Source organism: Tachyglossus aculeatus, chromosome 10 (assembly GCF_015852505.1).
Source record: "Tachyglossus aculeatus isolate mTacAcu1 chromosome 10, mTacAcu1.pri, whole genome shotgun sequence".
NCBI classification, from domain to species: Eukaryota; Metazoa; Chordata; class Mammalia; order Monotremata; family Tachyglossidae; genus Tachyglossus; species Tachyglossus aculeatus.
Window position 1 is genome coordinate 10,668,173 of NC_052075.1, and position 26,926 is coordinate 10,695,098.

The window sequence follows — 26,926 nt, forward strand, 5'->3', positions numbered from 1 at the left end:
AGAGCCCCTCCTATCTGGCTTCTGCCCCCTTCAGTCCACAAAAGCAGCCCTCTCTAAGGTAACAAATGACCTTCTTTCTCACCAAATCTGATGGTCTCTACCCCATTCTAATCCTCCTAGACCTTTTAGCTACCTTTGATGCTCTAGACCAACCCCTTCTTGAAACTGTATCCAACCTTGGATTCGCTGACACTGTCCTCTCTTTGTTCTTCTCCTATCTCTCTGACCACTGCTTCTCAGTCTCTTTTGCTGGCTCCTTTTCTGCTTCCCGCCCTCTGACAGTAGGGATTCCTCAAGGCTCAGTTCTAGGTCCTCTTCTATTCTTCCGCTACACCCACTCCCTTGGAGAACTCATTCACTCCCATGGCATCAATTACCATCTCTGTGCTGGTGATTCCCAAATCTGCATCTCCAGCCCTGAACTCTCTCCTTCCCTGTAGTCTCGCATTTCTTCCTATCTTCAAGACATACCTACTTGGGTTTTCCGCCAACTCCTCAAATTAAACACGTCCAAATCTGAACTCCTTATCTTCCCACCCAAACCCTGTCCTCCCCGTCCTTCCCATCACTATAGGCAACACATCTATCCTTCTTACCTCACAAACCCATCCCCTTGGCATTGTCTTTGACTCGTCTTTCTCATTCCACCCATATATTCAGTCTCTCACCAAATCCTGTCAGTTCTACCTTCACGACATTGCTAAAATCCTCCCTTTCCTCTCCATCCAAACTGCTACCATGCTGATCAAAGCACTTATCGTATCCCACCTTGACTACTTCATCTGCCTCCTTGCTGACTTCCCAGCTTCTCATCTCTCCCCACTCCAATCTATACTTCACTGTGCTGCACAAATCATTTATTAACTAAAATGTTCCATTCATGTCTCCCCACTCCTCAAGAACTGATGGCTGTCCATCCACCTCCACATTAAACAGAAACTCCTTACCATTGGATTTAAAGCACTCAATCAGCCCCACACTCTCCACTCCTCTAGCGCCAGCTTACTCACTATGCCCTGATCTCATTTATCTCTCCGTCGACCCCTTTCCCGCATCATCCCTCTGGTCTGGAACTCCGTCCCCTCCCCTCCATATATGCCAGACCACCACTCTCTCCCCCTTCCCTTTGCACATAGTAAGCGCTTAATAAATGCCATTATTATTATTGTTAAGGTCACATCTTCTCCAAAAGGCCTTCCCCGATGAAGTCCTCTTTTCCTCGGCTCGCTCTCCTGCGTTGTCTATGGACTTCAAACTTTGTCCTTTGGGCACTTGATATTTGCCCCACCCCCAACCCCACAGCACGTATGTACATATCTAGAAATTATATATTACAGATTATTTATTCATATTAATGTCTGTCTCCCCCTCCAGACTGTAAGCTCATGATGGGCAGGGAATGTGTCTATTAATTATGTTGTATTATAATAATAATAATAATAATGATGGCTTTTATTGAGCGCTTACTAAATGCAAAGCACTGTTCTAAGTGCTGGGAAGGTTACAAGGTGATCAAGTTGTCCCATGGGGGGCTCACAGTCTTCATCCCCATTTTACAGGTGAGGTAACTGAGGCACAGAGAAGTTAAGCGACTTGCCCAAAGTCACACAGCTGACAGTTGGCGGAACCGGGATTTGAACCCATGACCTCTGTTCCAAAGCCTGTGTTCTTTCCACGGAGCCACGCTGCTTCTCTGATTATACCCTCTCAAGCACTTAGTACAGTTCTCTGCACATCGTAAGCACTCAATAAATGTGATTGATTGATTGACTCTACAAGAAGTTCCCCGATCCTTTGTTCCCCATGGGGTTTCGGGAATTGATTCCACTGAAATCACAGGAATTTTCAGAACACTTCGATGCTTGTGACGTGGCTATGTGAGAGAGAGAAAGAGAGATGGGGGTGTCTCAATCATTCAGATCACCTTTTCCTTCCTTAGATGAGGAGTGTTAGGCATGTTAGATGGCATGGAGCACCCCAGACCGTGAAGGTGGATGGAAAAGAGCAGCCGTCATATAGTTCCTTCATATGGTGTCATTGTCAGAGACTGAATGAGAGGTCGCTTAAGTTGTTTTATCTAGTGCCTCGTGGCCACCTGTGCCCCTCTGTTGGTTTCAGGGGCACACACTAGAGCAATGCACTAAACACCCCCTCCCTGAGGTTGCTAATAATAAATACTCTCCCCAAAATGCCTAGAGAGCAGCTTCAGTCTCTAGGAGAATTGGGCTCATTGACTGATGTGTTCTTTCTTCAGTTTTCTTCACCCAAGCTCAATAGGAATCATGCTGACTCTGGTAAACCGTATAAGGAGGAAAATAAGAAATCAAATTCGTGACTACTGGTCAAGACCATATCTTTAAAAAAGTCTTCTGACATATTTCTAGATTATGGACCGTGCCTTTCATTTTGGAAGGAGCCGGGATGATCATGCTTTAATTGGTCTTCATCAGTATAACATCGCTGAGAAGAGAATCGCTTTGTAGCCAGCATCTTTTCCTTAGAAGGTGATTTTTCTTGCTGGTGCATCGTAAGAATTTGAAGAATGATCTTAACTTTTCATTTTGTAATGACTATTCCATGGAGGTAGTCTGCTTAACACTCTAAAGCCAGAAATCCATGGATTTGTCAATAGACCTAACATTATAGTAGTAATGGTGACCTTAATGTTGTTTGACTAATATATTAAATTCACATTTGAAATGGATATTGATCGTCATTCACTGGCTAAATTGGAGCATCTCCTTTCTTATAAAATTGCTGATTCTTTTCTACCGTGTAGTTCTTCTCAGCCATAAACCGAGGCCAATATTTCTCAGATTTCTTTTCTTCTTTATCTGCTATTTGCTGTTCTACTTTTTCAGAGAAAAGACAGATACGAACTAAAAAGCAAACTCTGAGCATTTGACTATTCACAATAGGAAAAAATATATTCTCTTTTAGAGAAGTACAAGCCTAACTATTTTTTCATACTTCTGGTTTTGAAGGTACTGGAAATTTATTCAACTACCCCTTTCCCGAAGGAAGTTTTGCCAGAATTGTCAACAGCTGCTGCTGCCGGATGATTGGGAGACGCACTCAGAGCATCATGTACTTGGGGACATTTCTACTGCCCAGTTAAAAAGGCCCAGTCAACTACTGTATCCTCTGGAGAACAAGAAGACAAACGCTCAGTATTTGTTTGCTGACAGAAGCTGTCAGTTCTTGGTAGACTTAGTTTCTACCCTCGGATTCAAAAGAGTTCTCTCTGTGGGAACACCAAGGTACAACACCCCAAATTCCGCTTTGTCGTCTCCCTTTTAGAGAGATCCGGGGAAATGGGGAAAAGACAAATGGCTTTTCTAGGAAGTCATGATGGTTATTGTGATGTGGTCTTTGTCAAGCACTTGTAAGTATGTGTCAAGCACTGTTCTAAATGCTGGAACAGGCCACGGGAAGCTCCTAGTCCGAATAGGAGGGAGACCAGGTGTTGAATCTCCATTTTACACCCCCCTCTCCCTCCCCTTCTCCCCCCTCTCAGTCCATTGCCCACAGAAGACATAGTCCAGGATGCTCTGCATTAAAATATTTTAACCCAGCAGGGCCTGAACTATATTTCCCAGGCAAGGCTTCGGTGTCCCTCAAGAAAGCAAGATAATAGTGGAAGCATTAAAAAAAAGGCATGCTGAGCTGGCACAGCATGATGTGAAATTACACGGCACGCTGTGGCCACCTCGACCCAAAGAAAGAAAGCCTAGAAAATGCAGAGTATTAATAAACAAAATAGGCATTTTACTGAATAGCCTTTTTTTTTTTAAAAAAAAAAAAAAGCTTGTTCCTGTTTCCAATTTGGGGGTTTTGTTTTTCACATCAGGAAATACGGTCACCTTTAAGCATTAAGATAATGGAGATTGATTTTTGTAAAGTGAGCTTGCCAAATTCCAGTGCTTATTTCATCTGAAAGCTCCAGCGAATCAGATGTGGTTGGAAGAAGAGCCTCAGTCATTCTTGACTATTTTGCTGGGCCCAGCTGATGGGTGTTTGTAATTTATTATTAAATTGTTTTCATTAATTGCTTCAGGCTACACGAGCTGATCAGATTGAAAGCATCGGGCGACAAGGAGTCTGGCGTAAAAAGCCTCCTGCTGGATATTGATTTTAGGTAAGTTTACAAGGTGTAATATTTAAGTTGTTGGGTTTTTTTTTCTCCTCGCCTCTTGTTTTGCACAGTGTTTCTTGACTTAGTTCTGTATTATCTGCATACCCCATCCCAGCTGTGATTTAGAGGGTGGGGTTGTTCATGAGCGAAAGCTTTTTGGTGTCTGATGCAATGCCCAGCTCTTGCCCTACTGTATTTTAAATCCCGCAAGGCAGCAGAGTAGATTTTTGGACCTTCCCTAACCTGCCCCGCCGACCAATCCAGCCGCATTCTGTTTTTCAAGCTAATCGTGCTTGTTGACCGTTTCCATTTATCTTGAAGTTTAATTCCTACCGAGTGAGGTTTCTTCTTCTTCTTCAGTTACTCCTGACATTAGCACTGGGTTTGGTGGGGTGAGACTGCCGTCGTTCCACCCGAAGGTGGATTGGCACTATTGACACCCTTTCCCGCCCCCGTAATCATCATCATCATCAATCGTATTTATTGAGCGCTTACTATGTGCAGAGCACTGTACTAAGCGCTTGGGTAGTACAAATTGGCAACATATAGAGACAGTCCCTACCCAACAGTGGGCTCACAGTCTAAAAGGGGGAGACAGAGAACAGAACCAAACATACTAACAAAATAAAATAAATAGAATAGATATGTAGTCAGAATTCTCATCCTGACGCCCAGCGTTCTGCGGCGGTCTGCACTGATGATTTCCTTCCACCCCCATTTTCCCATCTGGAAAATGCCACTGGAGAGTTGTATCTGGGTTTTCATAAATCTGTCTCGAACAGGTTAGGCTTTTCCTTTTTCAGCTGTCAGTGGCTGTCCAAACATTTTCAAAAATTAGATTCTCCCTCTGCAGGTAAGAGTGACTTTCAGGTGACTCTTTGGCCTTTTTTAAAAGGACTTCAAAGTCCATATCAATCAATTGTAAGTAATCAGTGATATTTATTGAGCGCTTACTGTATGCAGAGCACTTCACTAAGTACTTGGGAGAGTATGGTATAACAGAGTTGAAAGACACATTCCCTGCTCACAGCGAGCTTCTGGTCTAAAGAGAATGGATGGATCCCCTCAGTGTCATTTTGAGGCTGCTCAGTAGCAGTGTTTCTTGTAGCAGGTTAAGAGACTTTTTCAGGACCGTATAATATCAGTAACAGAACCAGGGTCCTTGCCCAGGAATGCCTGAGTCCTGTAGTGAGGGGCATCTGCTTCTAAGCTTGTGTTGCCCAGCGTAATGTCTTTGCTAGTGATGGCTGCAATTGTGTAGTGAGGTTTTTTGTGTTGCTTGTTTTTTTTATGGATTTGTTAAGTGTTTACTATGTGCCAGATACTGTACTAAGAGCTGAGATAGATATAAGGTAATAAAGTTGAACATGGTCTATGTCTCACATGGGGCTCACAGTCCTAATCCCCATTTTTCAGATGAGCTAACTGAGGCCCAAGGAAGTGAAGTGAGTTATCCATGGTCACGCAGCAGAGTGGTGGAGCCAGGATTAGAACCCAGGTCCTTCTGATTCCCAGGCCCATTATCTATCCATTAGACCACATTGCTTTTCTGAGTTTTGAGTGTGATTCTGATTCTGATTTCCCCACCAATCAGACTTGAGATGAAGATATGCTCTAGAAGCCAGACTGCACCCCCAGGAATGTGCCATGAGAAATCCCAAATTGGCAGGAACTTCCTGTTAAGCTCCTTGTGGGCAGGGATAATATCTACCAACTCCATTGTATTGAGTGTTCCCAAGCGCTTAGTACAGTGCTCTGCATACAGTAGGTGCTCGATAAATACCATTGATTGGCTGATTCATTCATTCATTCATGCATGCAATCGTATTTATTGAGCGCTTACTGTATGCAGAGCACTGTACTAAGCGCTTGGGAAGTACAAGTTGGCATCATATAGAGACGGTCCCTACCCAACAACGGGATCACAGTCTTGAAGGGGGAAACAGACAACAGAACAAAACATGTGGACAGGTGTCAAGGGCTGTTGGATTGGGGACTTCCAGCCGCACTGCTTAATGATATTTTGGCTTCAGTTTCCTTCTCCTAGGGCCCTCAGCATCCATTTTTGTCCGCAAAGTAGCCCTTTTATGAGGTGCAAGGGGTCGCTTGTCTCCTAATAGCATGCCTTGCAGGCTGGCTTGCTTCCCAAGCATCTGTCCAGTTCCTCCCCCTTTCCAACGTCGATCTCCCCTCCCTGGAGCATTCAGATTTGTTTGTTCAGGAGCCCCAGGATGAGCACCGGCAGCGCTTCCGATGACTTCGCTTTCCCCACGGTGGAGCCCCACAGCAGCCGCCCCCATTTGGCTGCCCACCCAACCGCCAGGCAGTCGATCAGGAAAAACTCTGGTATTTATTGGGTGCTTAATTGTGCAGGGCCCTCTCCTAAGCGCTAGGGAGAATATAGTGCAGCAGAGTTGGTAGACCAGTTCCCTGCCCACAAGGAGCTTGCAGTCTACCGTCTGCTGCCACAATCGGGCTGGAGATGGCAGCTCCACAATCTGCGGACCTCACATTCACCCCAGAATCTGTGGGGAGAAGGGGAGGGAGGGAGAGAGGGTCACCACCGAGTGGGGATGGAGACCCTCCTGCACTACGCTGCTGCCCCCCACAACCGGTAGCTCCGTGGGCCACCACAGAGGCCGGATGGCTCAATCCCAAAGTGGCATAAAGACACCATTTTAGGGGAAAGGATGAAAGGCTAATATTGGCCAAGACTGATTTCCTCAGACTCTAATTGGTGACTCACAAATTGGTGACGGGGGATACGAAACCATATTTTGCAAACTATCAACTGACTATAGTTATTTTAAAAAGACGAATCTCTTAGGTTGATCTCGTGAACTAATTCCACTCAGTTCCTGATTACATTTCCTGAGCCGAATGCGGGTTTCACATTCGGGAGCCGACTCTTATTTAAAGAGAACGAATGGCCAAATTAAATGAATGGACGTCCTTTGGAGCCGTTTTGTAGTGCATTCATCCTTGATTGGTTTTGTTTGGCTTATTCAGTGGAGAGAATAATTCTTGGTGGCCAATTTCATTTGAAGAGGGCACTACTGGGAGATTTGTCATAATTTAAAATATGAGTAATTATGCTCACTTGTTTATTTCTTGATGAAAGCTCAATGTTGAAGTCTCCGCTCTTGGCCTGTCACTGCCTGCTGTGGCTTCCAGTCCAGGTGTCTCAAGCTGCCAGGGTTGGGATTTTTAAGGAATCTGATCATTCATAAAAATGGCATTTACTGCCTTTGGGGGTTTGGAAAGAGGAAGATAGAGAAGTGCTGATGAAGTAAAAGAACGCAGCGAAACAATCCCATTCGCCAGGACTTTGCAAACAAAAGTAGCTTATGTCTGATGTCCTTCCTTCCCTAGAGCCCTTGGTTTTCAAATTGAGTTCTCCAGGTGCAAAATTATTTGACCATTCATTTTTTAGGGGGTTCTTTTTGTGGAGAATTTTTCTAATTTAAGGAAGCAGGGGTTTATAGAGTGCTGATTTACAGTTATAGTCAATTCCTCACTGGCATGAGCCTTGCCTGAAACCAGCTTTTTTAATATTTTCCTATCATAGACTTCTGAGTCCCCTTGGTACAAATGTATGTTTATTGAATATTATTCGATTTCCACCTATTTGGCAAATATGTCAAGGGATATTTGTAGAAGACAGTGACCAACTATCCTCCTTTTTCAGTGACTGCTGTAGAAGAGGAAATGAGCTGAAATTGTGGGAGGGTAACATTTCCAGATTGGAAGTGTTGTTGAGGGGAGTTGTGCAGTTTCCTTTTTTGGATGTACCTTCCTTTAAAAAAGGTACATTAGTTTTCCAAGAAAAGTTTGCAGGGGGCCATTATTCCAGGTACCATACCATAACTCTTTGGTTATTTCTTTGCAAAATTTAAATTCCTCCACATCGCCCCTGTCGTCGTCATCATCGTCTCCGGAACATTCACTCAGGGAATCTTTTCATCCAGCTCCCCTGTGTTTGCCCACCCAACTGTGCTTTTGCTCCCTGAATCCCTGACACGCCAGTGCCTTCCCACTTTCACAATTCTCGGACCTTCTATATGCCCATGTGCCCCTTCCCAGCCCCCGACTCTCTAGACTTGCCCACTTTGTCCCTGGTGATTCTCTTCCTGGATGGCAGGTAACTTCTGGCTCTGAGGGCGATGTGGGACTCGACCTGCCGAAATAGCCAGTGTTCCTTGGATTTTTTAGTGGGGTTCCTGTAGGTAGAGATCTTCTGGAAGCACATCCCAGTTTTTTGTTCGTTTCTTTTTTGTATATGTTAAACGTCAAGTATTGTTCTAAGCAGTGGGTTAGATACAGACTAATCAGGCCAGTTACAGTCCTGGTCTCCCATGGGGCCCCCAGTGTAAGTAGGAAGGAGAACAGAGATCGAATCCCCATTTTGCAGTTGAGGAAACTGAGGCACAGAGAAGTTAAGGGCAAATGGCAGAGCCGGAATTAGATCCCAGGTCCTCTGGCTCCCGAAGCCTGTGCTTTGTCCACGAGGCCACACTGCTTCCATATGATGGCAGCTTTCTGACATCCCCCATCAAGCTGGAAGCTACTTGAGGGGAGGGATTGTTTTTTTCTTCCTCTATTTTATTAATCAATCAATCAATCATATTTATTGAGTGCTTACTGTGTGCAGAGCACTGTATTAAGCGCTTGGGAAGTACAAGCTGGCAACATATAGAGACAGTCCCTACCCAACAGTGGGCTCACAGTCTAGAAGGGGGTGACAGAGAACAAAACCAAACATACTAACAAAATAAAATAAATAGAATAGGTTTTATGTTCCCGAGTGCTTAGTAGTAGTAATAAATAAATGCCTACTGTGTGGAAATCACTGTACGAAGTGCAGAAGGAACACATGGATGGGAAACTGCTGTGCTCTGCCCAGAGAAAGCACTAAGTAAATATTGGTGATGATGACAGTGATGATCCTGGCCATGAAGTTTAGGTCAAAAAGAATGATAAGGTGTTTTCAGTGTCCAAAAGGAAGCATTTTATTCAGCAACTATTTCAAGGTTTTAAAATTGGAAACCTCATAGATTATTATCGTAATTTCTGCATGAACGAAGTTGAAGAAAGCACAGTAGGCATTTATCTGTAGTTTTGAAAGGCCAGCATTTCATAGATGATAAAATGGACCCCTAAATATCCCCATCTGTGATATCTTGATTGTTCTTCGGAGAAACCGGGTAGTCCTTTATTGTGTGAAGAAAATAGATTTAAATCAACTGGCTTCAATGAATGATTTATCCATGTGTTCACTTGTGTTTTTTAATAGCCTTTGTTACTCAAATGTGGCTGAAATTATGTCGGCAACTTTCCTACGTATGCTTTGCTTAAAGGAACTAGAGAGTTCATTTGAAAGTAAAATGACCCCATCAACAAATATGGATGGAGCTGACCTGGTTCTTGTTACTCTTAAAAGCTTTCTAGGGTAGGAGGGAGGTGTGACCGATTAGGGCCCTTCAAGGGGTAAGTGGCTGTGGACTAATCAATCAGTGGTATTTATTGAGCATTTACTGTGTGCAGAGCACAATACAACAGAGTTGGGAGATGGGCTCCCTGCCCACCAGGAGCATTCCAGAGCTTTTGATCCTGCCATACCTGCCAGATGGCAATCCGCCTTTGGGCCTCAACCCAATCCCAGGGCTTTGGCGAGGGCCCAAATTAATCAGTCAGTCGTGTTTATTGAGTGCTTGCCGTGGGTACTAAGCACTTGGGGGAGAACAATAAAATAGAGTGGGTAGACACGTTCCCTGCCCGCCACAAGTAGATCAGGCTAATCCTGGAACCAACTGGAACCCCGCTGAGGGTCAGGAACTCCCATTTCCCTTTGGGGTCCTTGACGGCCAGCCCTCTAACCTCTCCCTGCATCCCAAGGTGCCTTTGCATCTTGACCCTGCTCATCTGAGAAGCTTCACTGGGGCCAGTGCCGCGGGCCTGTGGCACCTCCTGGCCCCCCTGATCACACTAGAATGTGATCAGCTTTGGAAAATTAGATTCTTCAGAAAAGACTAATTTTTTCAGTTAACCAGTTCAGAATAGATTACCTGCTTTTAGCATAAATGTTGACAAGTCATCTTCTGAAATGATTAAATGCGGAAGGTGTAAAGAGTTATCCAGGCCTACTAACCAGTCCATTTTGCATAAAGCAGAAGGTATTGGACCACAGGGACTTTATTACCCAGTTGAAACTCCTGAGTTTCAGAAGTGCCCATCACTTGGCCACTGACCACGTGAAGATAAGCAAACCACCCAGGCTCCGTGTGCCTTTTCATTGATCTGTAAATGAGGGGTTACAAGTAGGTGCTCCACCTGATTGTGGAACAGACTGTGGAGAAGCAGCGTGACTTAGAGGATAGAGCATTGCCGTGAGAAGCAGCGTGGCTCAGTGGAAAGAGCCCGGGCTTGGGAGTCAGGGCTCATGGGTTCAAATCCCCGCTCCGTCACTTGTCAGCTGTGTGACTTTGGGCAAGTCACTTAACTTCTCTGTGTCTCAGTTCCCTCATCTGTAAAACAGGGATGAAGACTGTGAGCCCCACGTGGGACAACCTGATCACCTTGTATCCTCCCCAGCACTTAGAAGAGTGCTTTGCACATAGTAAGCGCTTAACAAATGCTATCATTATTATTATTAAGTACCTGGGTTCCAATCCCTGCTCTGCCACTTACCTGCTTTGGGACTTTGAGCAAGTCTCTTTACTTCTCTGTGCCTCAGTTACCTCATCTGTAAAGTGGGAACTAAGACCGTGAATCACATGTGGGACAGGGACTGTGTCCAACCCACTTTGCTTGTATCTGCCGCAGTGCTTAGTACAGTTCCTGGCACATAGTAAGCACTTAACAGTTATAATAATAATAATAAAAATCAACGAGAGATTTGGAGAGCGCTTTTGTTTTCCCCAAGAGAAAGCGAACAACCAAAAATCTTTCAATAGGTAATTGTAGTTCTTTTTTGAAAATTGATTTGATTCGTTAGCTCAATGTAAATGTCGCTGCGTCTGCTTTTAAAAATTCTTCAACATTCCTGTTATTTTACAGATATTCACAGTTTTATGCCGAAGACGACTTCTGTCATTACAATATGTTTAACCATCACTTCTTTGATGGGAAGGTAAGGCTCACCAAGCATCTTAAGCGCCGGGATTAGGTACAAGATGATCAGGTGGGACCCAGAGCCCGACTCAAGTGGGATTCCTGTTTGTTGTGGAAAATTCTCCCCACAATACGAGACCATTCCAGTTGACACGATCCGTGTGTTAGCACAAAGGAGATGTGGTGTGGGAAGAAATGGTTATGCCCATGTCCATGGGGTCAGCCAAGCTGGATCACGGGAGGTTTTCCACTTTCTGTCTCAGCCTCACTGAGACAGAGCCATACGGGACTTTGTGCTTCTTTGGGTCCTTGCAACTTTACAGTATTTAATATAGTAAAAGAAACAGTGAGTGGCAAAGGTTAAAAAAGCATTATGCTATATGCTACTGATAATATAATATAGGAATCTGTCAGAGATTGTTATTCATGGGGGTCTCTTCGACCCATCTCTCTCCCAACCCATTAATTCTCATTGAATCAGTTATTTAATCAGTGGTGTTTATTTCTGTGCTTTACTGTGTACTGTTCTGAGCACTTGGGAGAGTACAGCAGAGTTGGCAGACACATTCCCTATCCATGATGATTTTCCCATACTACAAGTTTCTTCAAAATTGCAACTAGTGTGGAATAGCAAAAATGACTGTTTTTTTTCCCAGATATTTCAAAGCCCAAATCTGGAGGAAAAATATTACTGATGGCAGCCATGAACTAGCACCTTTCAGAAGAACTAAATTCACTTTGAGTAGAAATTTTAGGTGAGAAACAAAGGTCACTTAGTATGGTAGTCATCAGATTATTTACTTGATACTGCTTCTTTGAAACATTTTTCAAATTAATAGTTACTGCAGTATATCTTGTATATTTCTGAGCATCTCAAAGTATAGTTTAAAGCCATTTGTAGTTTATAAAATCACATGGATAGGCAACCCTGTAATCTTAATGATAGTGAAAGAAAAGTAACTATTGTGTGTGCTAGTTGTCTGTTCAGTAGTGTGTTCTCAGAGTAACAGACTTGAATGATTTTGCTTCTGATGATCCAGAATACAGTATTTAGAGTTTAAAAGACATCTCTTGTTTTTCTACTTTTGAAAGATGATTAAATCAGATCATCTATGAAATACATATTTTTTTTGTAGTGGAACTAAATCAATTTCCTAGCTCTTCCTTCTTGGCATATATGTTTGATATCTAGCAGCTTGTTTGGGAAATCACTTTTTCATCTTTTTCCAGGTCAATTACAATATTTGTAATTCCCGTTGAATCAGCTACCATCAGTGGAATAGGCTAGGCCTGGACGTTGCTATTTACAGGCATGGTAGAGTTCATTTTGCAGCTGCCCAGAGATTATTTTATGTTGTAAGGGGAGACAGCTAGGAATTTCGTAATAAACTCCATACCACACCTCACATTTTCCACTGGATCTCCTGTCTCCCTTTTACTTTCCAGCTACTCTGTGGCATCAGCTCCCTTTTTTCTGTGACAGCATCAGCCGACTTTCGTTCCCAACCCGGAGAAAAGCAATTAGGGCTAGATGAAGTGGGAAGATTTCTGCCTGGTGGTCATCTCCCTCACAGCTGTTTGCTAAACTCATTTCATTTATGTTCTCATTTTCACATATAAAAACCAACACTTGAAAATGTTTTGAGGCAAGATTATAGTGCCCTTTCTTTCACTCGTATGTGTGTGAATGTGCATATATATACACATGTGTAAAGATAGGTGTATAATGTGTATATGCTGTGCACACACATACATACATATACACACACACACAAAGAAAGCCTTCCCATCTGGATTGTTAAAATTTTTTTTGCCATTAATCTGAATCCCAAAACAATATAAGGATAAAATTAAACTCAAGTATTCCAGGGTGATTAGCTATGAGAAAGAATGACAGAATCATTGAAACGAGGTCATTTCATCAGGATTTGGGGCTGCTTCCTCGCCCTTTTCCAGATTCTTTACTCTACGCCCCCAGTTATTGCGAGAGTGCTGAAACGAAAGAGACGAGCTTCCGTTCTGCCAAAGTTTTCAGCTCTGGCCAGGCCTCCTGCACCAGTAGAGGCCTCGGAAGAGCAGTTGGCATGCTGGCATGGGATGGGTTAACCTGTACCTGCCACGCTAACAATGAACATAAGGCCAGTGGCAGTGCCAGGACAAGTCAGACGGTCATATTTATTGAGCGATAACTGTGTGCAGAGCACTGTACTAAGCGCTTGGGAGAGTACAGTATGACAACATAACAGGCACATTCATTGCCCACAAGGAGCTTCCAGTCTAGAGGGTGGGGGTAGAATGTCCCCTTTCAGCTGCCCTTAATCAGAGGACAGTAACCCTTGCTGTTTCCCCCAGATTCACCCCACTAACATCTGTCCATTTTTTGACTCCAGCCATTCATTCATTCAGTCATATTTATTGAACGCTTACTGTGTGCAAAGCACTGTACTGAGCATTTGGAAAGTACAATTTGGCAACAGCCAGGGCTGCCCATTTTCACACCCCGTGGAACTTGGAGGGTTTCCAACATCATCTTTGTTCTATCTAGGTCACGTAGCCAGGGGTGTGCAGAGAAGTGACTCTGTAGTCCTTTCGGAAGACTGAAAATAATTAACCTCCCCGATTTAGCATTCCCACAACTGGTAGCAAGGAGCCTCCTCTGGGAAGCAGCCGAGGAATCGTGAAGTTTCTCCTTTGATCAAGTGCCTCTTCTAAATCTGCTTCAGCTTTGAACGGTTCCTGTTGTAATGTACAGTGTGTACCCAGTCCTCTGAAACTTAAGCCCAATTTTGTAGATTCCTAAATGTTGGCTCACCCTTATGCTGGAGAGTGGAAAAGTGTTGTAAAGTAAGTTGATCAAGGACTTAATACAGGTGCAGCTTTTAATGCGTAACTTTTCCCGTTAAGTGTACTCTCCGCTGTATAAATATTACAATGCACGTCAAGTGTTAACTTTGTAATTAATAGGAAACTACTGTGTAAAGTGCTGTGAAATGATGTTGCAATGGGTAGTGCCCTGTTCCTGAAACATAGTTTTGTGGACAAATAAAACCGTGAGTTCATGTATTTTTATGTGCCTGCACAGGATAAACAGAAATCTTCCTTAATGTAGTACAATGAGTGAAAGATTTAATGTAGAATGCAGGCATTGTATTTCAAGTGAGTGGGGTTTTTTTTGGTTAATTTTAGAATTCTCATTGATCCAGGATGCACTGAAGACAAATTAATCTTAAGTCTAGATAAGATACAGTTGATTCGTGGCAATGAGGAAACCGGAAAGCAAATATTTTTGATGTGCTACGGCCAATAAAATTCACTTCTAGCTTAGCAGAGAAAATCCAATTTTGATCTGAAAAATGTGGCCCTCCAATGGGTATGGCCTTTGGAGGTTCTCGGATAATGTTAGCCAAGGGAATCCTTCAGCCCACTACTGTCGAAGCTTGTATAGATGCTAGGTGAACCGAACATATGCTGCCACAGGCACTTAGTACAGTGCTCTGCACACAGTAAGTGCTCAATACATATGATTGATTACCACCACCGATGTTCCTGTCGTCTTCAAAGAGTGTCCATTCTAACCTGTCCTTCAATTTGGGGAAATTTACCCTTCTCTCTTCTAGGCTTCCTTGGAAATCTGCCGAAAATTTCTACAGGAAGACAAAGGCTCAGGAGTCATTATGGTGACGGACCCTCCTTTCGGTGGTTTGGTGGAGCCTCTGGCATTTACGTTCAGGAAGCTGATTGCTCTGTGGAGAGAGGGTTGTGACAGTGGTAGGTATTCCGTATAGCCTGGAAGGAAAGTAAATACTGTTTGCTTCTAGATTCATGTGAGAACCTAAACAGAGGAAAATACTGAATCGACGCATCCATGAAATAATCAACAAAAGGGAACTGAAATATTAGTAACTTCTTGTCCATAGGTAACTTATCTGAGGAGGTGGTGAATAGCAAATGTTAGTGGGATATTTTGTGTGTGTGTGGCAGGCATTGTGGTATAAATGGAGACACTCTCAGTCCACCAATTTCAGAAACTTAAAGTGCAGGTCACTGTAAGTTTCCAAATTTTCACAGATATTGCCATCTGAGTCCATACATTTTTTCCAAGATACAGGTAGGTGTTAGCTCTTGAACCAGTGCATTGAAGAACTCAGATGTAAGGGCCATATGGCTCAAGGATCCCAATTAACCTCTAATTGGTTGTCTGTGGGTAGCTATAGCTCTAGACTCCATAGTGGAGTTGGAGATGAGAGCCTATGAAATTTGAAACAACTTCAAATTCTTGAGACGTGAATGGTTCATGTTCTTAGTGGCCTCAATTAAACTTCCACACTGTAAGTAATCAGCGGTCTTTTCAAAGAAAAGTATGACTCAGTGCATCTAGATCGTTTTCCTCTTTTTTATACATTTCCTTCAATATTTCTGTTTCCTTTTTTCAGAAGGCAGATTAGCTCTGTATTCAGGTAGACTTCACCCACTTTTGGGAACTATTTAGGGATTAGCTAAAAGCCTGGGGCACTTTAGCAAACAGCAAGTTGTAACTGCTATGCAGATTCAGCATTCCCCATCTTAGAATATTTGGGCTACTATTAATTATAACAATAATAATAACAGTAAGAAGAAGAGTAATGGTATCTGTTGAACTATTGAGCCCAAAGACTTTTTCATCCTACAAATGCTGGGTGGTCTTTATCCTATTCATTTTGTTTGTCCTTAATATTCATGTAACATTTATTTTCTTTTTTGTGTGTGATAGGTGATAATAGTGAGGAGCTACCCATTTTCTGGATTTTCCCCTATTTCTTTGAATCTCGCATACTCCAGTTTTTCCCAACCTTCAGCATGCTGGATTATCAGGTAATCATGGTGGGCAGGCGTGTGAGGATTGAGGGAGAATGACCAGGAGCCGTGAAAATCAGAAGCCAAAAATGGCCAAGAGGGAGAGGGACAGTTCAAGGGAGGGAAAATATGACTAATTTGGTGGCCCAGGCTACGATTTGTGGCCCAGTGTTGTCAGAATCCAAAGGGGAACCTGGCCTCACTCCCAGAGGGATGGGGGATAGGGTACGCAGGGAATATTCCAGCACCCACGATTGAGTAAGAGAGTTTTTCTAGTGTCCAGGCTTTGCAAAACTCCTGCTTGTGTCCAGAGGAGTGAATGCATGGGTTTTCAGGTCTTTCCTCATCTCCCTCCTCACTTTGTGCCTGACGCTTCTCTCCCTTCATTCAAATCTTTTCAATGAAATCTTGCATCCTACCCTTGAAGGTTTCTCCTTCTCCTCAATCTCCCCTCTATCACGGCCCATGCTGACAGAAATCCATAGAACCCTGTGGCTACCATAAATCTCTTTCAGTGGACATCAACGAAGTCATCGATCCAGCTAAATAGAGGAGTTGGCTTCCAACAGGCAGCCTTAAATTGAATCTTGGTAGATTTTTTTAAAAAAATGGTATTTGTTAAGCGCTTACTATGTACCAGGTACTGTACTAAGCACTGGGGTAGATTCAAGCTTATCAGGTTGGACACAGTCCCTGTCCCACATGGGGCTCACAGTCTTAATCCCCATTTTACAGATGAGAGAATTGAATCACAGAGAAGTGAAGTGACTTATCGAAGGTCACACCGCAGACAGGTGGCCAAGCCAGGATTAGAACCCAGATCCTGACTCTCGGGCCCTTGCTCTATCCACTAGGCTAAACTTCTTCTATGTTGTGCTGTGCTGTGCTCCAGGGGATGTGGAAGGTAAAAAATAACACATGATTTAGGCTTTTATTGATGTCAGAGACACACCACAGTCAACCTAACCCATCCAGATGCCGTGGCAAAAAACAAAAAATCTTGTTTGTTTATGGATTAAAAGTTATTTGGGAGATTCTCTGTTTTCCTCAGTGCTGTACGGTGCTTCTTCCCATTAATCAGCTCCATTGGGAGAAATGTCGTTGCTGGAAATGCCTCTCATTATCATTGCAAATGAAATATCGGAGATAATGAAGGGGAAATGGTGTATCGGCTTCACCAATGGAGAGAGGTGCAATTTGCAAAATTGTGTTCGCTTTACTGCACTTCATAAGAGGGCTATATGGGAGACTGAAGCTATGAAATACAGATACATGGTAGAAATACATTAATTAACCCTAACAGCATGCATTTTACATACCATATGTTTATGGTTGATTAGCACAACAGCCCCACATTTAAAAATAATAATCATCTCAATTAGGCTCCGTAAACCAAGCCATCAACTACCTTCTTGTCACAAGCATTTTCTAACTCCTAGGGTAACCGTAAAGAATCTCCCTTTCTTGCTCTTCCATCTGCTGTCTTTTATATTGTGTAAGACTTGTCATAGAAATGGTAACCGTTCCTCTTCAAAATACTATTCTTTAGTGCCTAAAAACATCCAGAGATTTATTCAGACTTATTTAGTGTAAAATACTCTTTTGAAGTCATTTCTAATTAGCTTTTCTGTTTGGCTCTAATTAGCTTATCCAACCCCAAACACTGTTTGAATTCTTTCAGTGCATCTTTGGGTCTTAATTTAAAATGACGTTTCTCTTTTCTGAATGATGAACATCAGTTGTGTTGCATCTGAATAGCAGTCAGGTACAATTTTATTAAAAAATAAAGCCCCCCCACCTGAAAACCCCCAAAACATGATTAAAGCGAGAAATTTGTATCTGAGTAAAATGTGAATCTCTCCCCTCTTTCTCCCATTGTCTGAATAGCGGCAACTGTTTTGTTTTTCCGCTTTGACTGTGTTGACTTGTTTTGTGTGTTTCTGCCTTAAGCCTAAAACCTGATCATCGTCTCACCGTTTCGTTCAGTAATACTCAAAGAATTATCCTCAGAGCTGTTTGAGTCCTCTAGAATGTAAGCTTGTAGGCAGGGAACGTATCTGCCAACTATTTTGTACTCAGGTATAGTGCTCTGCACACAGCACTCAGTAAGTAGTATTAATTGATTGTAGCGGTCAAAGCATCCATAGTACTAGGGGTTAAGATAATTGAAATCCACAAAAATGTCCAAGTCGCTTGTTCCTTATCAGTTTTCACCTTCTGCGCACCAGCTCTTACCAGAACTGCAAAAAAGACGGAAAGTAATTTCAGTTTCCCCTCTTTTCCTTCCCTTCCTCACTCAGAGGGGCTAATGAGAAGTGAGATGTCCACGAGGAATTAAGTTAAAGGACTGGCCCTCTGTTTCCCTGCCGTAGCTATTGACACGGACATTCCCTGGGACAGAGGAATCTGCTCATCCCCATATTAGTCAAACCTGCCCAGGTTTTCTATCGTGACCATCTTTGCCGCAGCACTGTGCTACTGATGCCAGGGTTATCTGGCGGGGAAAGGGAAAAGGAGCCCATCAGGATACCAGCCCCTTCTCATCCCAAATGAAACAAGATGGTTTCGGGACAGGAACAGTGATGTCAGCAGTGCGAGGGAATTGAACCTTCAAGCATGGAACTTCTAAATCATTTTTTTTTAAATAATTAAAGCAAAAATCACTGAGGTCTTGCTCCATTCTAGCAGGGGACTGAAGCTACTAGTAGCAGGTTGCTGACTTTGTTGGGTGTTTTTTTTCTTTTTTCAAACCAGTCCCATGGGCATCATGAGTAGCACTGCAAATCTTCAACCAAATCCAACTTAAGTATCAGAGCTGCAGCTGAATTGATGCACTGTGATTTCATATAAACACTTGATCGTTTGGTGGGTTGGATAGTCTATTCCATACTTATTACCACTGGCTGTCTCGTTTCCCCCACATGACAGTTTTTTCTACTTCTATTCATTCTAGCACCCCTTCAACCCTCCCCCCCTCAAAAAAACTCCAACAAGCTACAGAGGTTTGCTAGGTTTGCCCAATTAATGTTCTTTTAAAATGATAAAATAATGAGCATTCATTGAGAAACGGCATGGCCTTGGGCAAGTCACTTCAATTCTGTGTGCCTTAGTTACCTCATCTGTAAAATGGGAATTAAAATTGTGAGCCCCGTGGGCTGTGTCCAACCTGATTATCTTGTGTCTACCCCAGCGCTTTAAATGCCTGGCACATAGTAAGTGCTTAACAAATGCCATTTTCAAAAAAAAGGTAGGTGCCTTGAAGGGCATGTAGAAAATCAAGAGACAAAATATGCAACTGAAATAATTTTAACTGTAGTATTGGCTCATAAAATAGCATGCTATATTGATAAAGATTTTAAATTTAGAGAAAAGGATGCTGCATTTAATAGCAATAGATGGGGAAAAATCATTAGACTACATTTCACCACTTTCTAGTTCATCTCACGATTTTGTCAGCCTTTCTGGAGCTACCTACATTTGAGCAGAAGAGATCGATTGAATGTGTCCTTTGTCATTTTCTGGCAACAAAGATGCTGTGTATTTTAACTACCCTGCTTTAACGTGTAAATTGGAATGTGAGTGGGTTTTTACACCCTGAAGTTGTGTTTTAAGTATGTTTATTAAAAACAATTTTTTTTTTTTTTACATTTTCACCTCCCCAGGTTGACTATGATAATCATGCACTTTATAAACATGGAAAGACAGGTCGAAAACAGTCACCTGTGCGCATTTTCAGTAATATCCCTCCAAACAAAATCATTCTTCCTGCCGAAGAGGGTTACAGGTGAGGTGCTGAGAAAATCTTTAATGTACCTGATCCATTTCAAATAATGTGACACAAATTTGAAACCAAAGACTGTCATCGCTGACTCATTTATTGTAGATATTTTCTGGACAACTTATATTCTTTATATAATTTTATGCTTTAAATTGATTTGCGGAAAACTCATTTGGTGTAAACACCAAACTAATTTAACGATGCCCGTTTTCAGGTTTTGTCCCGTATGTCAGCGATATGTTTCTTTGGAGAATCAGCATTGCGAGATCTGCAACTCATGCACATCTAAGGTACTGTGACAGAAGTCCAAGTGCTATTTTACCTTTGAGGAAAAAATGGATACAGTTTCTATAGCTTGGTGTTTTTTTTTATTACATTTTCTGTTTTGGGAAGCTCATCAAGATTTTGCAAATCCTAGTATTCCGCATGTACTTATTGCGCACTCACTCTGGCTCTGATCTAGGGCAGATGGTAAGATATTACAGCTCGATTTTTTTCTTCCAGAAGCAGCCTGCTCCTAGTGCACCATTTCTGCCGTATATCTAAAGGTAGAATGATCTGTAGTCTCTATATAGTTTCGATAGAATAGTAAAAGGCATGTAAAAGCAGTTTATTGTCAGGCAGTCAGCAGGTGGATCTTATTAAATATTCACCTTGCGCAGAGCACTGACTGCACGCCACGGGGAGGGTCGAAGGAAGAAGAAGATGAGGTCCAGGCCCTTGAGCAGCTTCTTTGTAATCGGAGTAGGGGTGAGAGAACAAATACACAAGTATAGAAAGAGGTGAAACAAATGATCAAAACAGATGAACGTAAAAAAAAAAGAAACATCATTTACTGAGGTAATTAACAAAAACATCCATACATGTCTGGAAATTTAGTTATCAGTGGTATTTATTGAGCACCTACTAAGTAGTCAGCCCTTTAATAAGCGCTTGATATACAACATCAGAAGTAAGACATAAGTTCCCTGCCCTCGAGCAGTTTACAATGAGTGTCATACATTTTCTGGGAGAGGTGAAATTGGACAAGATCTTGGTCGGGTGTCAGATTACAACTCAATTATCCAGAGAATCTGCATTATTGGGTGCTTAATGAATATACTAAAGGGATATTGGAGTGATGAAGGAGCAATTAATCAGAGAAGACCCGATTGGAAGAGATGGGTTTTTAATTTGGTTTTAAAATAGGGAAGTACTATAGTTTGTTGAATAACAGAGAATGAAGGCTTACTTACCTGGAGCAGAGAAGACAGGCGGGAGGGTTGTTACAAAAGCAGTTTGGTTAGGAGAGGAAGAGACATGGAGAGGGATTGTCATAGAATGTGAGCTGTAATTGGAAGCCATGAAGTTTTGGGATAAGAATGAAGCCTGAAAAAGAAAAACCAGACATCAACTTTAAGGTTAAAAGTGTGGGAAAGTAGAAAAATTAGAGTATGCTCATCCTCTAGACTGTTAGATTGTTGTGGGCAGGGAATGTGTCTGTTTATTCTTGTACTCTCCCAAGCGCTTAGTACAGTGCTCTGCACATAGTAAGTGCTCAGTACATATGATTGAATGAGTGCTATCAACGGGAGGGAATTTGGGAAAGGGGGAGAAAGTGAGTTTAACTTATTCCTGTTGATCAAACAGTCGGTGTTAATCAATCAATCAGTCGTATTTATTGAGTGCTTACTGGGTGCAGAGCACTGTACTAAGCACTTGGGAAGTACAAGTTGGCGACATATAGAGACAGTCCCTACCCAACAGTGGGCTCATGTTTACTGAGTGCTCAGAGTGTTCAGAGCTCGGTAGTGAAGCTCTTGGGAAAGTACAATGGTATAGATTTGTTTGACATGATTCCTGCCCAATTCATTGACGTATGTATTGGGAAGTGTGCTTTGCGACGATTCCCATAATTTTATGGCTGTTAATACCTTGCATAAGATGGCTTATGCCACTTTTTGGAGGTATCCATTGTATACTCCAACCACGAAGCTCCTGGATAGTCTTTCAGTTGATTTAGAATTTAATTTCAGCCTGTGTTTTAGCATCTTTGAAAACAGGGTACAACCCAATCTATTATACTTATTTCCTGTAGGTTGTAAGCACCTGGAGGGCACGGATCACATCTACCAACTCTGATGTTTTGTACGTTCCCAAGCATTCAGTACAGTGCTATGCACACAGTAAATAATAAATGCCATAAGAAAAAAAAGAGAACAAATTCATCTCCAAATTAAATTATGCTTTATTTATAAAACTTGTGTCATAGGCATTTGATTATACTCACCAAAATATTTCATTGCTAAATATAGAAACTTAGCAGGACAGAGAAATAAATAGTATTTTGCAAAGTTTATTTTAACTTACGTTTGTAGAATTACAAATTCTTGTGTCAATTTACCCATGATTTTCCCCCCAATATTTGATAGGATGGAAGACGATGGCATCATTGCTTCCTTTGCAAAAAATGTGTGAAGCCTTGTAAGTATTAAAACATGTTTATCTTAGGATAGAAATACATGCATATTTGTTAGTTTCACAACCATGTAGTGAATGAAGCCTGGCAGAAATGAAAATGTAGTTAAAAAGAAGTGGAAAAACAAAAATACAAGTTGCTTTCATTTGACTAAAAATCAGTTTTTTAGCACACTGGCATGAGAATTTGACAGTCTTTAATTTTTAAAGTCAGAACCCAAGTGAATTGTGGAGCTCATTTTATTGCATCATAAGGAAATGCTTTGAGTAGATAAGGTGAAATGAACAGAAATCATTTTCAAATGAAAAGAGTAAGTTGCTTTCCACAATTCAGTTTTGTTGGATTGTACCACGTTGGACCGCAATCTCCCTATCAAACATTTAGAGTTTTACTTTGAACAGTAGACTAATGTGTTTATTAAACAAATAAAACATAAGTACAAACTCCAAGCCCTCTTTCTATGTTTTATTTGCTGTTATAAGCTGCTTTAAGCATTTTCCCACAACACAAGCAGTCCTGAAAATTGGATGATAAAATTAAATCTGTTTTTGTGGCCTCTTAAAATCCAATTCTTGCTTCGCAGCCTGGACTCACTGCAGCATTTGTGGTCACTGTGCTCTTCCAAGTCACGCTTGCCAGCGTGCCGAAGGAGGCTGCTTCATCTGTGGTGAAGCAGATCACAAGTGCAGAACGTGTCCTAATCGCTCCAAACTTAAGAAGACCAACAAGTGAGTATCGTCGTTTTACTTACGAGAAGCAATGCCAGGAGGCATTCTTTTCTCAGTGATTTTTTCAAAGGGTGAGCGGTAAAGTTGCCGCTCTAACCGTGAGTAGTTAGGGGAATCCGTGCGTGGCAAATGAACTATCTCTAGCATCGTTTCAACGTGACAGGAAAGACACTAAACTTATTTTTTTAAGCTGCAACATGGGCTAGTGGAAAGAGCTTAGGACTGGAGGTCAAGCTATCTGGATTCTATTCCTTGCAGTGCCTTACCTGTAGTGTGACCTTGGGCAAGTTATTTAACTTCTCACACGTCTCAGTTAACTCATTTGTAAAATGGGGATAAAATATCTGTTTTCTTTTCCTTCTAGACGACAGATCTCATGTGGGACAGGAACTGTGCCCAATCTGATTCTCTTGCATCTAGTCTTTAGTACAGTGCTTGGCACATAGTAAGCACCTAACAAATACCATCCTTATTATTATTCCAGATGCACATTCAGAGTAGTGAGAGAGCGGAACAAGAAAGAATTGCCAACACAAATATAGCAAAAAGTAAAGCAATGGCATTTCATTTCTGTTTTGTCATAGTGAACAGACGTTTGTAGAAAGTCATTGAAATGACTTTTTAAAAGTCTGGTTCTGGTTATTTTTCAATCTGATACCCTTCTGTAGTGGAAGATGAATCAGATTCTAGTCGTTTTTTCCGTAATACGTTTCATTATGTGTTTCGATGGAGTGCTATTGGGAACTTTCCAAAAGCATGGACACAGCACCGCACAATTCAGAAAAAGTGGTTTGGCATCGGTCACGGTGTGGGGACCGGACCGGAAAGTGAGTTTTCCTGAACGCAAGGATCTTGAGGTGCACAACCCCCACGTTATAGAACTGACTGTACTGCCAACATTTGTAGCGATGATTCCAGCAAAGTTGAAAATAATATTATAATTTTGAAAAGAGCTAAACTTCCTGAAGGCCCTGGTTTATTGCCAATCAATCAAATCAATCAGTGGTATTTATTGAGCTCTTAATATGTGCAGAGTATTGTACCAAGCATTGGGCGAGTACACTACAGCAGATATGATTTCTCTGCCTATCAGGAGCTTACAGTCTAGAAGGGGAGACAGACATTAAAGTGAATTACGGGTATATATGTAAGTCCTATGGGGCTGAGGGTGAGATGAATACCAACTACTTAAAGGGTAATGTAGATATAAGTGCATAGGCAATGCCAGATGGAGACGGAGTAGGGGAGATGAGCAGTTTTCAAAGGTCAAACATCCCAGCTGGGCTAACCAACATCAGGTACAAACACAGGAATTAGGGAAGGAGAATACCAAGGATCAGAGTTGTATTTTAAATAGTTTGTATTCTTCCCTGTCCATACTCATTTTTATTTTCTTAGAGTGAATTTTTTATCATTTCTCTGAGTCATAGTCTAACCTTGTGAATGTCACCTAAATTTTCTTTCCCCTGAATTTTTGGTAATATTTTAAATAATCACTCTTTGTGTCTATTCTTCCTTTAGCTGGTGGGCATTTCTTTTTAGCTAGAGCAAGTACTGAAAGGTGAGCGATATTTGTAAGAATAGGATAGATATCTGACTGAGTTCTGTTAAACCGAACCCTGTTGAAAGTCAGAAAGAAAGACTCCTTGTACTTTGAAAACTTTCTATGAAAACCAACATCAACAGTACTATGTGCACTGTAAGCAGTTATATGGTTCTCTTACAAGCAGGTCACATGAAAACAGCCCTCATGCCCTTCAACAATAATTTTCTTAATCTTTTCTTGCAAATCAGGCCTTCCTTTGAATTTCCCCCCAAGGGTTCATTTTGCTAAAACCATGTAGATTCGTACACTGGTTATCTCAGGGTTCTCCATTTTATCACAGTTTCTAAATCTCATCACTTCAGTATAGTGAGCTAATATCTTGGGGGAAATTGTCCTTGCAAAAGCAGGCTCAAATAGTGTTCTCTGTATTCTTCCTGTGGTGTTGCATAGTGGTTCTTACATAGGTTATTGTTCACAATCACCCTTACGTATTACTCTGAAAGTATTTTAATCAGTGAAATTTGCAGGCAAAACCTGAAGATATTTGGTTTTTCTCAGATGAAACACTCATTGAAATACATTTTCTGGCCCTTCTTTGGCACATCCATAGGCTTCAGCGTGTGCAAGGGATAGGCTTTGTGCTCAATAGTTTTATAGCTGTTATTTATTCATTTGTTTTTATTGTGTACTGGAATGATATTGGCTCCCTCTTGTGGGTAATGACTCTGAGATTTTTAACATTTGCCCAAAAACCCCATGCAATTTGAAGGATGAATCTTGGGGCAATTGAATTCCTCGGATGAATGATTAATTAATTTATAATTTATTTTTCCATAATCCTTATAAGTTCTGTTTTGGAGGGAAAAATTGTATCCTCTGACAACCAGCGTGGTTCAGCTTTACGAATCGGTGGCCATTTTGCGTGGCAGCATTATTCCTTTGAATATTTGGACAGGTCTGAGACGTTTTCCTTCAGAACTCATTTTATTTTTTCAGGTTGTCTTCTGAAGGAATCGCTCTGTGCAGTCTAATTACCTGGTTTCTGAGTGAATGAGCCAGAGGGAGGTGTTAGTTTTGTGTATCGGGGAATCTTCACTAAATTGTCTCAGAGATTTTCCTAGACTTCAGTAGGTGTGTTAAATCATCATCAGTCTTCATCAGAGGAGTAACCCTTTCATAACAGAAACTAAATGGGGGATTACAAAGCCGGAAGCTAGAATGATCACTGTGAGAATTATTGTTCAGTCCTCAAAATGTTGGACTTCATACTTTAATGTCCATCCAACATGATATCAGGAAGTCAAAGTCCGGTTATAGGCAAGACCCTAAATAAATGGGCTCCCAGTTAGACCCGATCAACAGTATTCTGTAAGTTTGGTGATGCTGCTCTGGAAGATTTGCTGCAAAGGGAGAACCTTATTTTGGGACCCTTTTTCAAACAGAGGACTTGCGGTGGCATGAAACCAACCAAGCGAATAAAGAGACAGAGGTACAATCAGAACAGGGTTAAGGATCTGCTGCCCTAGACTTCCACCCATTTGGAGGTCCACAGTTCCAGGGACAGTTCACTGTGGGCAGGAAATGTGTCTACCAACTCTATTATGTTGCATTCTCCCAAGTGCTTAGTACAGTGCTGTGCATCATCGTCATCATCATCAATCGTATTTATTGAGCGCTTACTATGTGCAGAGCACTGTACTAAGCGCTTGGGAAGTACAAATTGGCAACATACAGAGACAGTCCCTACCCAACAGTGGGCTCACAATCTAAAAGGGGGAGTCTAAAAGGTGCACACAGGAAGTGCTCAGCAAATACAATCGATTGATTGACCACTACATACCTATCCCCTTAAAACAACCTGTGATTCTTATTCGTGACAACCCACCAAGCTGTCTAGTCATCCCCCCCACCCGCTAAACTCAAGATGGCAGATGTGTCACAGCCCAGCAGGGGACAGGAAGGTGGGCATGCTGTTGGCCTCAGCACCCCATCTTTTTCCCCACTGAAGGTTGCCAGAGTCCCAAATTTTGAGCCAGGGCCTTCATGCTTATTGGTCTTTGGTACTCTTCTCTAGAGCCGTCCGCACCATCCATAGGAGTGTATCTGCCACAGTGCAGCCTGAGCATTTCATAGCCTCTTCAACTTTCACCCACATTCCTGGCCCTCTGCTGCTCCTGACTTCAGTCCCTTGCTTCCCACTTCATGTGGATAGATCATCATCAATCGTATTTATTGAGCGCTTACTATGTGCAGAGCACTGTACTAAGCGCTTGGGAAGTACAAATTGGCAACATATAGAGACAGTCCCTACCCAACAGTGGGCTCACAGTCTAAAAAG

At 42.0% G+C, this 26,926-nt stretch overlaps 1 protein-coding gene across 1 annotated transcript in view; it reads left to right on the forward strand.

Moving 5' to 3' along the window:
* ZCCHC4 (zinc finger CCHC-type containing 4) overlaps window positions 1-26,926 on the forward strand; it is a 40,181-nt gene that overhangs the window by 10,714 nt on the left and 2,541 nt on the right. Inside the window, 9 exon segments of the mRNA XM_038751944.1 lie at window positions 2,985-3,260; window positions 4,058-4,138; window positions 11,192-11,264; window positions 14,863-15,013; window positions 15,996-16,096; window positions 19,741-19,862; window positions 20,071-20,146; window positions 22,268-22,319; window positions 22,898-23,042. Of these exon segments, the coding sequence (XP_038607872.1) occupies window positions 2,985-3,260; window positions 4,058-4,138; window positions 11,192-11,264; window positions 14,863-15,013; window positions 15,996-16,096; window positions 19,741-19,862; window positions 20,071-20,146; window positions 22,268-22,319; window positions 22,898-23,042 (1,077 nt within the window).